The following is a 14,579-nucleotide window of genomic DNA, read 5'->3' on the forward strand; positions in this document are numbered from 1 at the left end:
CCTGAACATCAGCATTTGCTCCTCATCTATTTACATACTACATTAAACACTAAATATGTCTACAATGTATTCTGTAGATCTCTTAAAGAGACAAATATTAATTAACTATGTTCAAGTATGTTAACACAGTGAAAACTGATGTTTCATTTATCATCTTACAAAACTTATATAAATGTCACATAGATTCACATAACAGTTTTTTCCCATTCATAAAAAGTTACTAATGGATAACATTCACATATTCACAATATGAAGTATTGTATAACTGGTAAATTTCTGAAACAAATCAACAATTCTTGTCATAAATAAGACATTAAATTTGTAGTTCATACCTGTCAAACTATATAGATGACATATTCGTTGTAAAAGTCTGTACTGAAGTATCAATAAGTTGTTTGAAGGGGGATTTTAAGGTTTTAGAGCAAATAAAGGCGGACAATAAAATCATAAACAATGCTGTTTATATATAATAAATAAAAAGACTTTGTTTAAACCTAGTGATAAAAGTTTTCTGTGTACATACAGCAAACATCTTTAAAATTAAACAAAAACAATTTATAACATGATTTTGTAGAGGTTGTGACCAGGTGTTATCAGTTTTGATGAATGAAAACCATTACAAAATGTGACAAATCTTAAAATCTAACCTTATCTGTATTAATGGTAAATTGATAATTCATTAAAATAAGGGTTGGCATATACACACACAAGGGAGTTAATTCATAACTTTACAGAAGGGTTTCAAACTTGGGATAGAAATCTTCAACAAAATGTATGTGATTTTGTGAGAAACACAATGGTATCATTCTTTTGTCTTGTTATCATTTTGTGCATCAGGGAATGGATGCAAAATTGAGAATATTCATTATAACATATACTTACTTCACAAACCTGCTTGTCAGATAAGTTAAACAATATAAGATAAATTGTTAACTAAAAGGTAAAATTGATCAGCAAGAAACAAAAGATAAAACAATCAAGTTCTACATAAACCATAATGGACAAATCTCTATAACAAGAAAATAGTTATCTTAAAACATATGAAAATAAACCTTGACAAATCAACTCTACAACCAAAAAGACAAACAGTATAATACAAAAGTATATTACCCTAGAATACAAACTGAAAAATTTAAATGTAACTTAATATGGTAAGGAATAAAGTATTGCCCCTCAAATATTTTACAAACAAAACATTTAATTTCACTGAAAATCACTGATAATACCCATGTTTTAAGAAGAGTTATTATTCTGGAAGCATAACACTAACAATTGGGATGGAACTGTCATGAGTGAATGCAAACTGTATAAATTTATTTTATGCGTTGACTTGATGCGTTTTTAAACCTATTCCATTCTGGAACTAATTTGCCTTGCCAGCAGTATAGTGCCAGTCCAGTCTGTACATCAATGCAGTCAGAGCTGACTATACTGCCAGCTAACCCAACTTTAAAGTTTCATCCTGATATACCCAACAAGAGGGCCATGATGGCCCTGAAGTCGCTCACCTGTATATAGGCCCCCCGGAGCGGGGCCAGTTTAAACCCATGGCTTTTATTTGAACAAACTTGGTAGACACCCATTAGAAGATGTTTCATGCTAGACATAAAAGGTCTAGCTCGTTGGATTTTTTAAAAGAAGTTTTTTAAGTTTTTTCTTTACACATATATTTAAAAACAATGACACCCCTGGGGCAGGGCCAGTTTTGACCCCAGGGCTTTTATTTGAACAATCTTTGTAGGCACTTACTAGAAGATGTTTCATGTTTAATATCTACACTCTAGCTATTCGGGTTTTTTTCGAAGAAGATTTTTTAGTTTTTGCTATACACATATAAGGAAAATCAATGTCCCCCGGGCGGGGCCAATTTTGACCCCAGGGCTCTTATTTGAACAAACTTGGTAGACTTCCATTAGAACATGTTTCATGCTAAATATCTTAGCTCTAGCTCTTTCGGTTCTTTAAAAGAAGATTTTTAAGTTTTTACTATATGCATATAGGAAAAATCAATGACCCCCTGGGGCTGGGCCAATTTTGACCACAGGACTTTTATTTGAAAAAAACTTTGTAGACACCCATTAGAAGATGCTTCATGCTAAATATCTTAGCTCTAGCTCTTTGGGTTCTTTAAAAGAAGATTTTTTAAGTTTTTACTATATACATATAGGGAAAATCAATGAACCCCTGGGGCGGGGCCAATTTTGACCCCAGGACTTTAATTTGAACAAAATTGGTAGACATTTATAAGAACATGTTTCATGCCAAATATCTAAGCTCTAGCTCTTTGGGTTTTTTAGAAGAAGATATTTTAAGTTTTTTCTTTCGGTTGCCATGGCAACCCGAGTTCTGCATGGAATTAAATTCTTTGAACAGTTTTTAAAGGTGATCACCAAAGGAACATTCCTGTGAAGTTTGGATGAAATTGGCTTAGTGGTTTATGAGGAGATGTTATTTAAAGTAAAAGTTTACGGACAGACGGACGACGGACGAAAAGCGATCACAAAAGCTCACCCTGTCACTTTGTGACAGGTGAGCTAAAAATGATAATGGTCAGTTCCAAAAAGCTGGACAAGTTCATTTATGAAAGTCAGGAGGTTATGAGTTAAACTAAATTAAAGGCTAAAATGTTGTAAATATAAGATAGTCTTTTTTAAACAAAATTCTGTTTCATGTCATTAACTTGAATCTTTACTTATTTTATGATAGAATTTCAACTTACTCTAAGTATGTCCACTAATTCTTACAAGTAATGCAAGTAAGTATTAAGTTGACTTCAAACAAATCACTGGAAATAATAAGTAATATATACCAATGTCCAGAAGTCAAGATGCTGATTTCTTGAACAATTTATAAGTTACTGGATATACTCTCCTGATGCATTCAATACATTTTATAACAAAAACAAGTAACATAATATATAATGATAAATAATATAACTGCATGCTTAATACTAGATAATATACATGTATATGAATAATGCCATGCCATACTTACATGTATGTAGATTTTATACCACACAACAATGTGCTAACAACATTTACAAATATTACATTAAGTGAGCATGATAAGACAGTGTGCAATAACAGCAATATCCCACTTAAACAAATCCCTTCACAGAACATCACATTTCCTGTACTTTATATAAATGTTTATACCTTACATTATGTGATAAAAAGAATCTAAATAAAAATAAAAGTTGAAAAAGTAAATCTGTAGTTTTGGAATAAGAAAAAACATAAGCATTTTTATAAATATTTGATCAAACCTTAGGAGACAAGGCAGTTAATAGAGTTTAGTTGAAAGATAAACTCTATCAATTTCTAAGCTTCCTTTGAAGTCAGCCAGAAAAAGTCAGCCAGAAAATTCTCTTTCAAATGTTAGTTTATTTTCTCATATATATGTATGATATTGGTAACTTTGATACAAACAGATTGTCTCAAGATATTTGCTTAAATGAGATAATTGTGTCTATCCTATCTATATAAAATATGTGCAAACATAATTGTTAGTAACAAAAATAGCTAATGTAATGGTGCATTTTACTCTTTTCTTGTAAAATCATCTGCATTGCAATCAAGTGAACAGAAATGAAAATAAATAAAATATAGAATCATGTGCCCTAACTTTCATTTCAATTGATGTTCATGTTCAATTCTATGTTACTTTGTGCTTAAACTGAGAATGTCTATATTACTTTCAGAGAATTTTTCTGCTTTTTTACCAAATTAAGTCTTGTTACAAAATTTGGACACTACTTAATTAAAGTATCAAGTAATTTAAGTTTTATGAATTCACTAAATTATATCTCTACATTAAACTTGTTAAATCTGTCTAAGAAAATGTCTAATACAACAAACCACAAAGATCTCAGAATGTCATACTTTTTGCTAACAATTAGCTATGATAATTAGAATAATGACAGCTGTATCAATTAATGCAAGGTGCTTGAATACAACAGTAAAATCAGTCCAAAAACCATCTAGAATAGCACATGATATGTAATATATTGATCAGGTGTACTTACAATAGTTTAGATTCTGAAGACTTTTCCATAGAAGCATGTCTTTCATCTACCTCCTTAGCTAGCAGAGAATTCCTTGCATTGGCTTCAGCTAGATCTAGTTTTAATTTATCTTTAGCCCATACAGCCTGCTCCACGGTTGATCTGTAAATCAAAGGTATATACAATATTCTTATATAAATACACAATGATGATAAATAAAGATGAAGTTGTAAATTTGCTATGTGTTAATGTGAATACATTACAATAATCACAGATGAAATAAGCATCTTCTTTTATCACATAAACCTGGGCGCAGGAGTGTAATAAAGCCATTTTATAAAAACGATATTGTAATAACACTTGTATCATAGTTTGGGGACCTTTCTGTTGAAATTGTGTAAGAGTTAAATGGTATACATATACATGCACAGTGCCTTAACTGGAGTGCAGGTATTAGTTACCCGCACTCCAGAGCATTCCCATTGATTGGCTCATTTTTGCTGGGGTTTACTTATTATGACAGCAGAGAAAGGGAAAGCGACAGAAATGTCATATTCAGATGCTCGTTCATTGGTAACTTTTTTCTGAGGTTTCATATTGTGACAACAGGGAACTTGTTTTTATGTTTGACTATGATACAAAAGAGAAAGAACACCAAAACACTCGGCCATCTGATTAATACTCAGGGGCTACGCCCCCTTGTACAAATCAGATAGCCTCGTGCTTTGATGCTCTTTCTATTACTTTGACATGACGTCATTTGCGCTATATATACACATAGCGTTAAAGTGCGCTAATGTTAGCGTTACACTATAGGCGCGTCAATGAAAAATGACTCTTTTAACAGTTTAACATTCTTATTTTATATACAAGATAAATAGAATATTATATTCATGTAGATTCAATACTAAATTTATTGAACTTGTTGAATAAAACAATATTATGCTTGCCAGAGGCTTGCATAATATAATTTTATTCAACTCGTTCAATAAAGTTAGTATTAAACCTACACTCATTTAATATCCACTATTTATCATAGAGTACAGCTGACATCTTTCAAATTAAATTATATAAATCAAGTCATTAATTTCAAAAATGAATACAAGGCAACAAAGCTGTTTAATTGGATAAGATCAATTAAAAATCTATTTTTTTTATTTTAATTTTTAACATAACTGTACTACCGTACACACTGTTGAACAATGGGAATTATTGTTTACTAAAATAAATGCCAAGCATTGAATTGCAAAGGGGTTTCTCACTATAAATTGACCCCAACCAAAGTATGCATTTGTGTATACCTGTTACCAACTATAAATTTTAATAACTTTTATTTAGATATAACTTACTTGAGATGTCTCATTTCCTGCTGGTATGAGGCTAGTGCGGCCTGGTACACTATACTCTGCTCCTCTGGGTTCAATAACTCTTGTTCTAGAGCAGCAGACAACTCACTTAGATTCACCTTGGTATTCAAATCAAACCCTAAAGCCTGAAATATTTATACTAAGTGAGTGTTACTGACCATTCTTCATAATCTTATTAGAAATATTCTAAAACTCTCATTGTGATGTAAATAAATATACACTAGAATCATATCAGCTTACCTTTGAATGAAATATTTAAGCAAATATTGATGTATGGTGCATCATTATATTTCAACTAGAGGATGCTTTTGTAAAAAAGCGCATGTCTCCCCCACTGCTGAGAATAACTGTGAATGGAAACAGGAATGGAAATGGAGATAAAAGAACGGAGTATATAAAACCAGACAACTGATATATCACTGATATATCAATAATAGTTAAATGTCCTCACTGATAAGAACTCTAGTTATCATCCGGAAATGAGAAAATGACCAATGGTCACTGTGACCTTAACCTTTGACCTACTGACCCCATAAACAAGAGGGATCATCTGCTCAATAAGACCAATCATCCTATGAAGTTTGAGGGTTGTAGGTCTAAAGGAACTCTAGTTATCATCCGGAAAGGAGAAATTAACCAACGGTGGCTGTGACCTTGACCTTTGACCTACTGACCATTAAAACAATAGGGATCATTTGATTAATAAGATCAATCATCCTATGAAGTTTGAGGGTTGTAGGTCAAAAGGAACTCTAGTTATCATCCGGAAATGAGAAATTGACCAACGGTCACTGTGACCTTGACCTTTGACCTACTGACCCCAAAAACAATAGGGATCATCTGCTCTATAAGACCAATCATCCTATGAAGTTTGAGGGCTGTAGGTCAAAAGGAACTCTAGTTATCATCCGGAAACGAGAAATTGACCAACGGTCACTGTGACCTTGACCTTTGACCTACTGACCCCAAAAACAATAGGGATCATCTGCTCTATAAGACCAATCATCCTATGAAGTTTGAGGGCTGTAGGTCAAAAGGAACTCTAGTTATCATCCGGAAACGAGAAATTGACCAACGGTCACTGTGACCTTGACCTTTGAACTACTGACCCCAAAAACAATAGGGATCATCTGCTCAATAAGACCAATCATCCTATGAAGTTTGAGGTCTGTAGGTCTAAAGGAACTCTAGTTATCATCCGGAAACGAGAAATTGACCAACGGTCAGTGTGACCTTGACCTTTGACCTACTGACCCCAAAAACAATAGGGATCATCAGCTCTATAAGACCAATCATCCTATGAAGTTTGAGGGCTGTAGGTCAAAAGGAACTCTAGTTATCGTCCGGAAACGAAGAATGGACGGACGGACGGACTGACGGACGGACGGACTGACGGACGGACGGACGGACTGACGGACGGACAGGGCAAAAACAATATGTCTCCCCCCGAGGTGGGGGAGACATAATTATCCAATACAGCTGTCCATGTTTACAATAAGACTCAACTGTTTTAATTGTTACAAAAGAAACATTCAATTTTTAAGAAACAGCTTGATGCAAGGTTAGTATAACAGATTAATTAAACCACAAGATAAAATCATACCAGAAGGACATCAGAACCATTTGATACATTGTACTTTTCCCATAGATCTAAGATGGCATCTGGTTTAGCAAATCTGTAACCATTAAAATATAGTTATAAATATAACTTAACTGATCTAATAATAAATTTGGTAAAACCTTTGAGAAATATTGTAAGTTCTCCTTTGTGTATGAAAATATAGTAAATAGAATACCAAATTATATTTATCGACATTAAAGAATATGTCAATTTATCTTACAAAGGGATAATGTAAACAAATGAGGTAAAAACATTTATATTCATTTTAAACACAATCACAATCATACCCAGTTCTGTTTAGATCTACAGCAGAGAAAAGACCAGTAACTCCTGTGCCCTGTACAATAGATGGTGTAATCCTCTCCTCACTACCAGGGAACTTTAGTTTCTTTTGTGCCGAGTGTGCACGTGTTGGAGTTGACGATGGTCGTGTAGGTGTTGGACCTTTTGACCTTGGTGTGGTAGGCGGCTGAGCTGTTGGGGGAGTGTTATGCTGAAATAACTCGTTAAGAAATTCACGAAATGACACTCGCCCATCTCCATCTGCATCCAACTTTTCAAACAATTGTTGTAGTTGCTGTAAATATATATAACGAAAAGAAGCATTTTTTTATAATCTAGTTGTTTTAGTGCCAAGATTATAGAAAGCTAAATAAGCAAGTTTATAAACTAGATTAAAGAAAATACTCTTAAAACAATTAATACAACATTGTATCACTTGATGTAAAAAATTATTGAGTCACAAGTTGAAGGTTGTAGTTTAAGACTACAAAAATACTCGAGATAACATGCATCTCTTTCATAAAGAAATGAATTCCTTTAACATCCAAATATTTCTTACAGTATCATTCATCTGTTCCATGCCAATATGTGAACAGACCATGGCAAGTTCAGCAATATCAATGTAACCATTCCTGCCGACACCAAGATTGGTCCAGATACCACGCAGATAATCTTCCTCCTCTGTTAGATCTCCTATATCAGCCATCATCAAGTTTAACTGACCTACAGTCAAATAACAACAGATGTTTTAATTCTATTTAATTTGTTCAACTTAAACATCGATGAATAGATCCCAACATGACCTTAATCTGTCTTATTCAAATTATCAGATTAGTGAAGCACAATAACAATTTCATCACATCCTATCAATGTGCAGTGGTTACATCTTTTGTATTTCGAGAAGGGACCTATCAATTTAGCTCTATCACAAAAATTTACTCTTCTATCAAGAAACATATTGTATTCTGGTTTATACTACTATTGTCCACAGCAACTTATTTATGACAATAATCTGTTAATCAACAGGTAAGAATGGATTTATAACTGTAAATGTTAGCTATTTGACATTGATGTATGATTATAAACAAACCTTCAGCTTCATAGGTTTCAGTGTCAGAATGACCGCCAGAAGCTCCCTCCTCAAACCCTCGACGTCTCTTTTGTGATTCACTCACATCCTGAAACAATGAACAATACATAATAAAATCTGCATGGTAACATTATTATTATAATTTAACAATTTCCGTCATTTTAGGGTTTATATTACTTCCATTAAGTGTTATATTTGTTGTTTAATAAAATTTTGTGCTTTAATTTTGTTTTTTCAATCAATATTCAGCTATAATAGTGTTTATTAAGTATTTGTTTTGTTGGAATTCAAGGCACATTAAAGGTAAAGGTGACATTCCAGATTTACTGGTGGAGGAAAATTTCAGATGCCCCCTTTGCATATTATTTCAAGTACAGACAGACACCTGAATAGAGCCACCAACATTCTGTGAGCTAGGTACAGTGTTCAACAATTACATTCAGTTATAACAATTAAAACAATAAGGTTAATTACTTCACAATTCTTACATTATGTATAATCTATCTAAGCTTATTGCTTACAAAAAATCATCCTTACCTTTTGTTTACTTTTGTTTTTAACATAATCCAATTGTCTCGCTTTTGCTTTCTTAATTACCATGACATAAATGTTACAAAATCAAATCAATTATGTTAAACAACATACTTGTTGAATTCTTAATGCTATAAGCTTTCATATGCTCCTTATTAAGACAACAATTTCAAGTACATGTAATATGTTTGTTTAAATACAAGTCAGGACAGAATACATATGACATATGAGTAATGTTATATTGATGTATACACTCATATAGGAATCAATACAATATGTGACATACATATATCATATATATACTGACAGCTGTACCCAACTATCATGTATCATTCTTAAATGGCTAAACCTTTTATTTCATGTTTTGGAAGCAGAGATAAGCACAGATGTTACATCAGTTCTGACTGGACAATCATTATGTCTATAATATCTATATGCACTTATCAAAATTTAATTTAATGAGAGATAGCAATTGTGCAGTATTATGAATTTGTTATGTAAAACTTCTTAGCAGATTTTTGGTCACACTATAAATAGTTGTAAGTTAATATATCCAAAGTCAAAAATCTATTTTGATAATAATATACTTCTTTAGTATATGCCTTATATATTGTAACAATGATTTTTCTGTCTCCTAAAACAGAGAAAATTAACAAACATGAAGATGTTGATGTAAAATATGCATAGATACATTTTGTTAATCTTAAATTATCAACACATTGAATACAGAATATATTTATTATTCTGCAACACTTAAAACAAGAGCTTCAGTAGAAGAGCATGCGTGACGATATGCTCAGTGCTTGATTTTACTCAGTTATCAAAAGAAAGGGGAGATAGGTCAAGAAAAGATGTTTACACAGTAATTCTATATAAGCTTGACAGAGTCATGACCTCTTTTTTTTGTCAGAAAAATGTAAATTAGCATATCATTGCTATTTGATAGTTTAAGTGGAAAAATATTCACGTTTGAACCCAGAGACCTTAAACTTCACCCAAAATAAGAAAAGCACCCAAGGTATTTATCTACCAAATATCACAGACAAATAAACCAATAAATAAAGCAATGGTGACCTTGACCTTGTGAACCCAACCCCAATCAAAACGTAATGGACCATCCAAAGTACTGTTCTTACCGAATCCCGGACAATCCCCCTCCCGGACTATTCCCCTTCCATATTATTTTCACAACCCGGACATTTCCCCTCTCGTTAATTTTATAGGACGGACAATTCCCCTCCCGTTATTTTAGCAGAGCGGACAATTCCCTTCCCGTTTTTTCACAGAGCAGAACGTGACATTATACGGCCCTTAATCATAGCCGTCACTGCGTATAAAAAATCTATAACAATTCATATTAAAGATGACAGTTTTTTCTCTTAACAACAAACTGTTAAAGATCGGAACTTTTAAGAATCATTATTTCACAAAGGTGACATTATACCGCCTTTAATCATTGCCGCCGCTGCTTAAGATAAACAAACTGTCGATAAAAAATCTTTAATCAATGCTGCCCTTAATTAAACGTGTCCTTGATTGCAAAACAAATTATTTACAATCATTTTCCGCTGCAGAAATGTACTGACGAAATAAAGATTATTTCAACCAAAAAATGCGTTTTGTTTATATTCATGTCAATATAGACAAGCAAAATGTATTTAAAGTCGATTCAAATAAACAATATTATAACATATATTTGTTCAACAGCCACGGGAGGGAAATTGTCCGCTCTGAGAACAGCGGGAGGGGAATTGTCCGCTCTGCTAAAATAACGGGAGGGGAATTGTCCGCCGTAAAAAATAACGGGAGGGGAAATGTCCGGGTTGTGAAAAAACATTCAAATTTACTGGAAGGGGAATCGTCCAGGAGGGGAATTGTCCGGATACCGTTCTTACCAAATATGAAAGACACTGGTCAATAAATAAAGGCTGTACAACCAAAAGTGTAAACATCTACTCTTTAGCACTGAAAGCTTTGATTCATAAAAAGTGTAAATATCTATTTTTAACAGTGAAAAGCTTTGATTCATATCCTTGATTTGTTAACACATTCAATATGAAAGAAATCAGTGAACAAATAAAGACTATACATGTAATTACGAGCAAAAGGGGAAATCTATTTTCATCACTGGTGACCTTGACCTCAGTATATCCATGAAATGCATAAAAACATAAAATATACAATGTAATAATATAATATAATTGTTACATAGCTCAAATGAAGCACTTAAAATGGAAAATCCTGCAAAGGATAATGCTGAAATGTTCTCGACACTAAATTGAACAGCGATAATTAGTGCAATTTTTAGCCAGATTTGAGGGAATGATCAGACAGTTGGCACACAAGTTGTTGATTTAACACAGAGTACATCAAATCATACACTAATCTTGGAAAAATACTTCCAGTCCCGTCATTTAATAAAGCACCTCAGTGGAGTCCAAAGGCAGGGATTATGTTGCACGAGGAATTTATAATCTAAGTTCACAAAGGGCTATAACTCTGTAAAAATCCATACTAGAGTTATGGGCCTTGGATAGTGACCTCCTATCATGATCTCAAATAGTTTGATGTGAAAATATAAGCAAATATCTTCAATGGTTGATGTGGTACATATAATGTACAAGAAGTTTCACATAAAACTTTATCAAAAGTTTAATGCAGACACACAGATGCCGAGCTGTGTAGGATAGCCCCACTATTGAAAAAAAATCTTAAGGTACTACTCTAATATTTACTAGAATGATGCATAGCTTTCAACCCCCTTTATATAATATTCTCAATTTTATATTTTCAAAATACTTTATACTAATGTATAAAACTTACTTGCAACATGACTGTGACTATCCGTACAATAAAGAGAGATTTATTCTAACTATAATCCACCTACAGGTATTGCATTTAAACACTTGTTTTATCGATATATTAGCCTATTTTCATAGCTACTTTACTTGATTTGTTTGTTTTCTCAATTTCCTGATCAAACTTGAAGATTTATTGTACAAATAATCATTATATACTAGGATCTCGGATAAAGATAATTCAGGGTTAATAGACTAGACAAGAATGACCATTGTAAACATCTTTATTCAGTAAAGTACATTTTTGTAAAACTATCAATAGCACTGTCAACAGTGTTAAACAATTATTTTAAGAAGCTATATACCATATATAATACAATATAAACTTCATATATATCAATAGTTTAAATCTCTCACATCATTTAAGATGTTTTACTACTAAAAAGGTTCACTTTTAAATATGTGCAAATTTATGCAATTTCTAGATAACCTTAAATTATGCTTTTCTATACATTATAAGTTAAAATAAATTCCTTTTATTCTTTTCACATTAGTGGGAAAGAATCATCAGAAATTGGTAAGTGATTTTCATAACATAACTTGTTTTGTTGTAAAAAATTTTTTTTAAAAATTGCTAATTGCTGAACATTGAATCTTTTTCTTTTATTTCAGCATTTCAAAGCTTTTGTTGTAAAGAGTCATGAATGTTAATACATGTATATATAAAAAACTTCCAAAATGATAAATTTTCTCCAAAATAAAAAAAAATTATTAATAATAAGTAAATTCTACCACTACCACAATTAAGTCTAATACAAAAAATCTGAAATAAATTATTTACTAATATAACTTTAACCATATGACAAAAACATTTTGTATATCATATAATGTCTTACACTTAGTGCCAGTAAAACCTTTCATTTTCATTTCTTGCACAAGGTATATGCCAGTCAAATTACAGGGTCTAGTCCTATCTTATACTACATCCTTTAAGTGGCTTAGGTCTCTTTTCAACATCTTCAAATTGTTCAGGGCTTACTCCCTCAATTTCATAAAATTTTGCCCACAACAAAGGCAACATGTATGTATTCATCAAAACACAATCTTCACCAGTTATATTGAACTTTTTACCAAACTTAGACCCAGGAATAGTCATATACTTGTTTGGAAACTTCCACATGTTTTCAATAAAACAGAATCTCTCCACCAACAGCTGAATTAGTCTAAATTGTTGTACTTCCTCATAGAAATCTGGACCTTCATTTTTAATTTTTTGCCATAATGTTTTATTGAAATGATTGAATAGCATATAATCCACATTACTCCAATTGCGGTGAATTTTGTAATATTCTCCTTCTGGTTTGAGTGATTTAAGGTTGCTGTCTTTATAGTTGCCCATATTTGAATGATGATAAACAATATCCTTAAAACTCCAACACATGATGCGTTTAAGTAACACAAGGGACTCGGCAAAATAGTCCACTATCATAACAAGGGAAAATCTCTCCTCAAGGTCGTTGATGTAGCTTTGTAGCTTGCCCTGGTTCTTACTTATATCCTCTCTACCAGCTGGGAATCCAAGTGGGAAACCCAGGCAGTGTGATAATAAGTTTCGAGTAATTGAAAACCCTTCCGGAACACAATGACGTCTCCAGTTCTTTTCTGGGCTTTTATAAATGCTTTCATAGTATGTGATATTCTTCAAATATGTTTCAATACTTTTATTTGGTACATCACCTATTTCTCCAACATCAAAATAGTTGTAAGTTGACTTGAAATGATCCCACGGGTTTCTGATCATTGTTATATACATAGTATTATTCGGCATAATCTGTTGCAAAAAAGAGCCATTATATATACTATGTTCTAATAGAATGTTGTAGTCAAACTTTGATAGTCTGATATCACTTAATTCAATAGGAAAAGGCCATCCAAGATAAAGATTTCTTTTAACAGGCAAAACGAAAGTTAAATTTCTGAGATATCCAAATCGGCGTAGAACTGACGCCATAGTTTCAGTCGCACATTTCATGCACTTAATAAAAACAAAATTTGTCATTTCATTTGTACACTTAATCTTAGTCTGAACTGGAACTCTATCAGCAAAACTAAGTCCCTGATAAAACAAAACACCATTCCTTGCATCATGTGACCGCAACGAAAAATTTAGATAAACTGACAGAAAAAGGTAAAATAAAAACGAAACTGTTATAATGCACATAAAACATCTCCGTAAATGCATTTTTTTATTTCACTGTAAAATCTCTTATCACTAGTAATATCATTTCATAAATCTCATAAGAGAGATGTTCACTTATGATTTCAGACATAAAAGTCAAAGTCTATATATCAGTTTTTATAATAAGATAGACAAAGAAATAGTAACCTAATCCTGCAAGTGTCTCACACTTGTCAATTAACCAATTTCCTCTATCATCATCTTTTCTCAAAGTTTTTTATGTTAGGAATGGCTTTCATTACTGCAATTATTTGGCAGGAGCCAGTTGTTGTTTAGATTACAGTTGTTAATACAGTTTTATCATTAAAGTAATTGTAATTAAATATCAGAGGTGCTCTTACGTTACAGGGGGGTGTTTCAAAACACAATTTTCAACATTTTGTCTTACTGCTTTACTATACTGGGATAATAATTATTTAAGAAAGTATACAATCAGTGAAAGTTAATATTTCATAGACAGCATTACAACTATACAAAGCTGTTAGTGTAAATTTGTGTACTCATTTTCGGTACAAAGATTAAGAATTAAAAAAATTTCACTGAAAAGAAAGAAATTCCAAAAGAAATAGGAAAAGATGCAATGGACAATTAACTTTGAACTAAACTTAAGATATAGAATACAAATTGAAATAGACATTGACTTCTGTG

At 32.2% G+C, this 14,579-nt stretch overlaps 2 protein-coding genes across 2 annotated transcripts in view; both read right to left on the minus strand.

Moving 5' to 3' along the window:
- LOC132718604 (ninein-like protein) overlaps positions 1-14,579 on the minus strand; it is a 53,934-nt gene that overhangs the window by 26,009 nt on the left and 13,346 nt on the right. Inside the window, exons 5-11 of the mRNA XM_060702318.1 lie at positions 8,364-8,451; positions 7,833-7,996; positions 7,279-7,568; positions 6,974-7,046; positions 5,353-5,495; positions 4,025-4,165; positions 2,995-3,027 (exon numbers count right to left, since the gene is read on the minus strand). Of these exons, the coding sequence (XP_060558301.1) occupies positions 2,995-3,027; positions 4,025-4,165; positions 5,353-5,495; positions 6,974-7,046; positions 7,279-7,568; positions 7,833-7,996; positions 8,364-8,451 (932 nt within the window). The remainder of the gene's footprint in view (positions 1-2,994; positions 3,028-4,024; positions 4,166-5,352; positions 5,496-6,973; positions 7,047-7,278; positions 7,569-7,832; positions 7,997-8,363; positions 8,452-14,579) is intronic.
- On the minus strand, positions 12,241-14,437 carry LOC132718607 (galactose-3-O-sulfotransferase 2-like). The gene has a single exon (XM_060702324.1). It carries the CDS (start codon positions 13,932-13,934, stop codon positions 12,663-12,665), a length of 1,272 nt encoding a protein of 423 aa, XP_060558307.1. The 5' UTR covers positions 13,935-14,437; the 3' UTR covers positions 12,241-12,662.

The sequence above is a fragment of the Ruditapes philippinarum genome, unplaced genomic scaffold, assembly GCF_026571515.1.
Source record: "Ruditapes philippinarum isolate M1 unplaced genomic scaffold, ASM2657151v2 ctg856_1_1_1_1, whole genome shotgun sequence".
In the NCBI taxonomy this organism is placed as follows: Eukaryota; Metazoa; Mollusca; class Bivalvia; order Venerida; family Veneridae; genus Ruditapes; species Ruditapes philippinarum.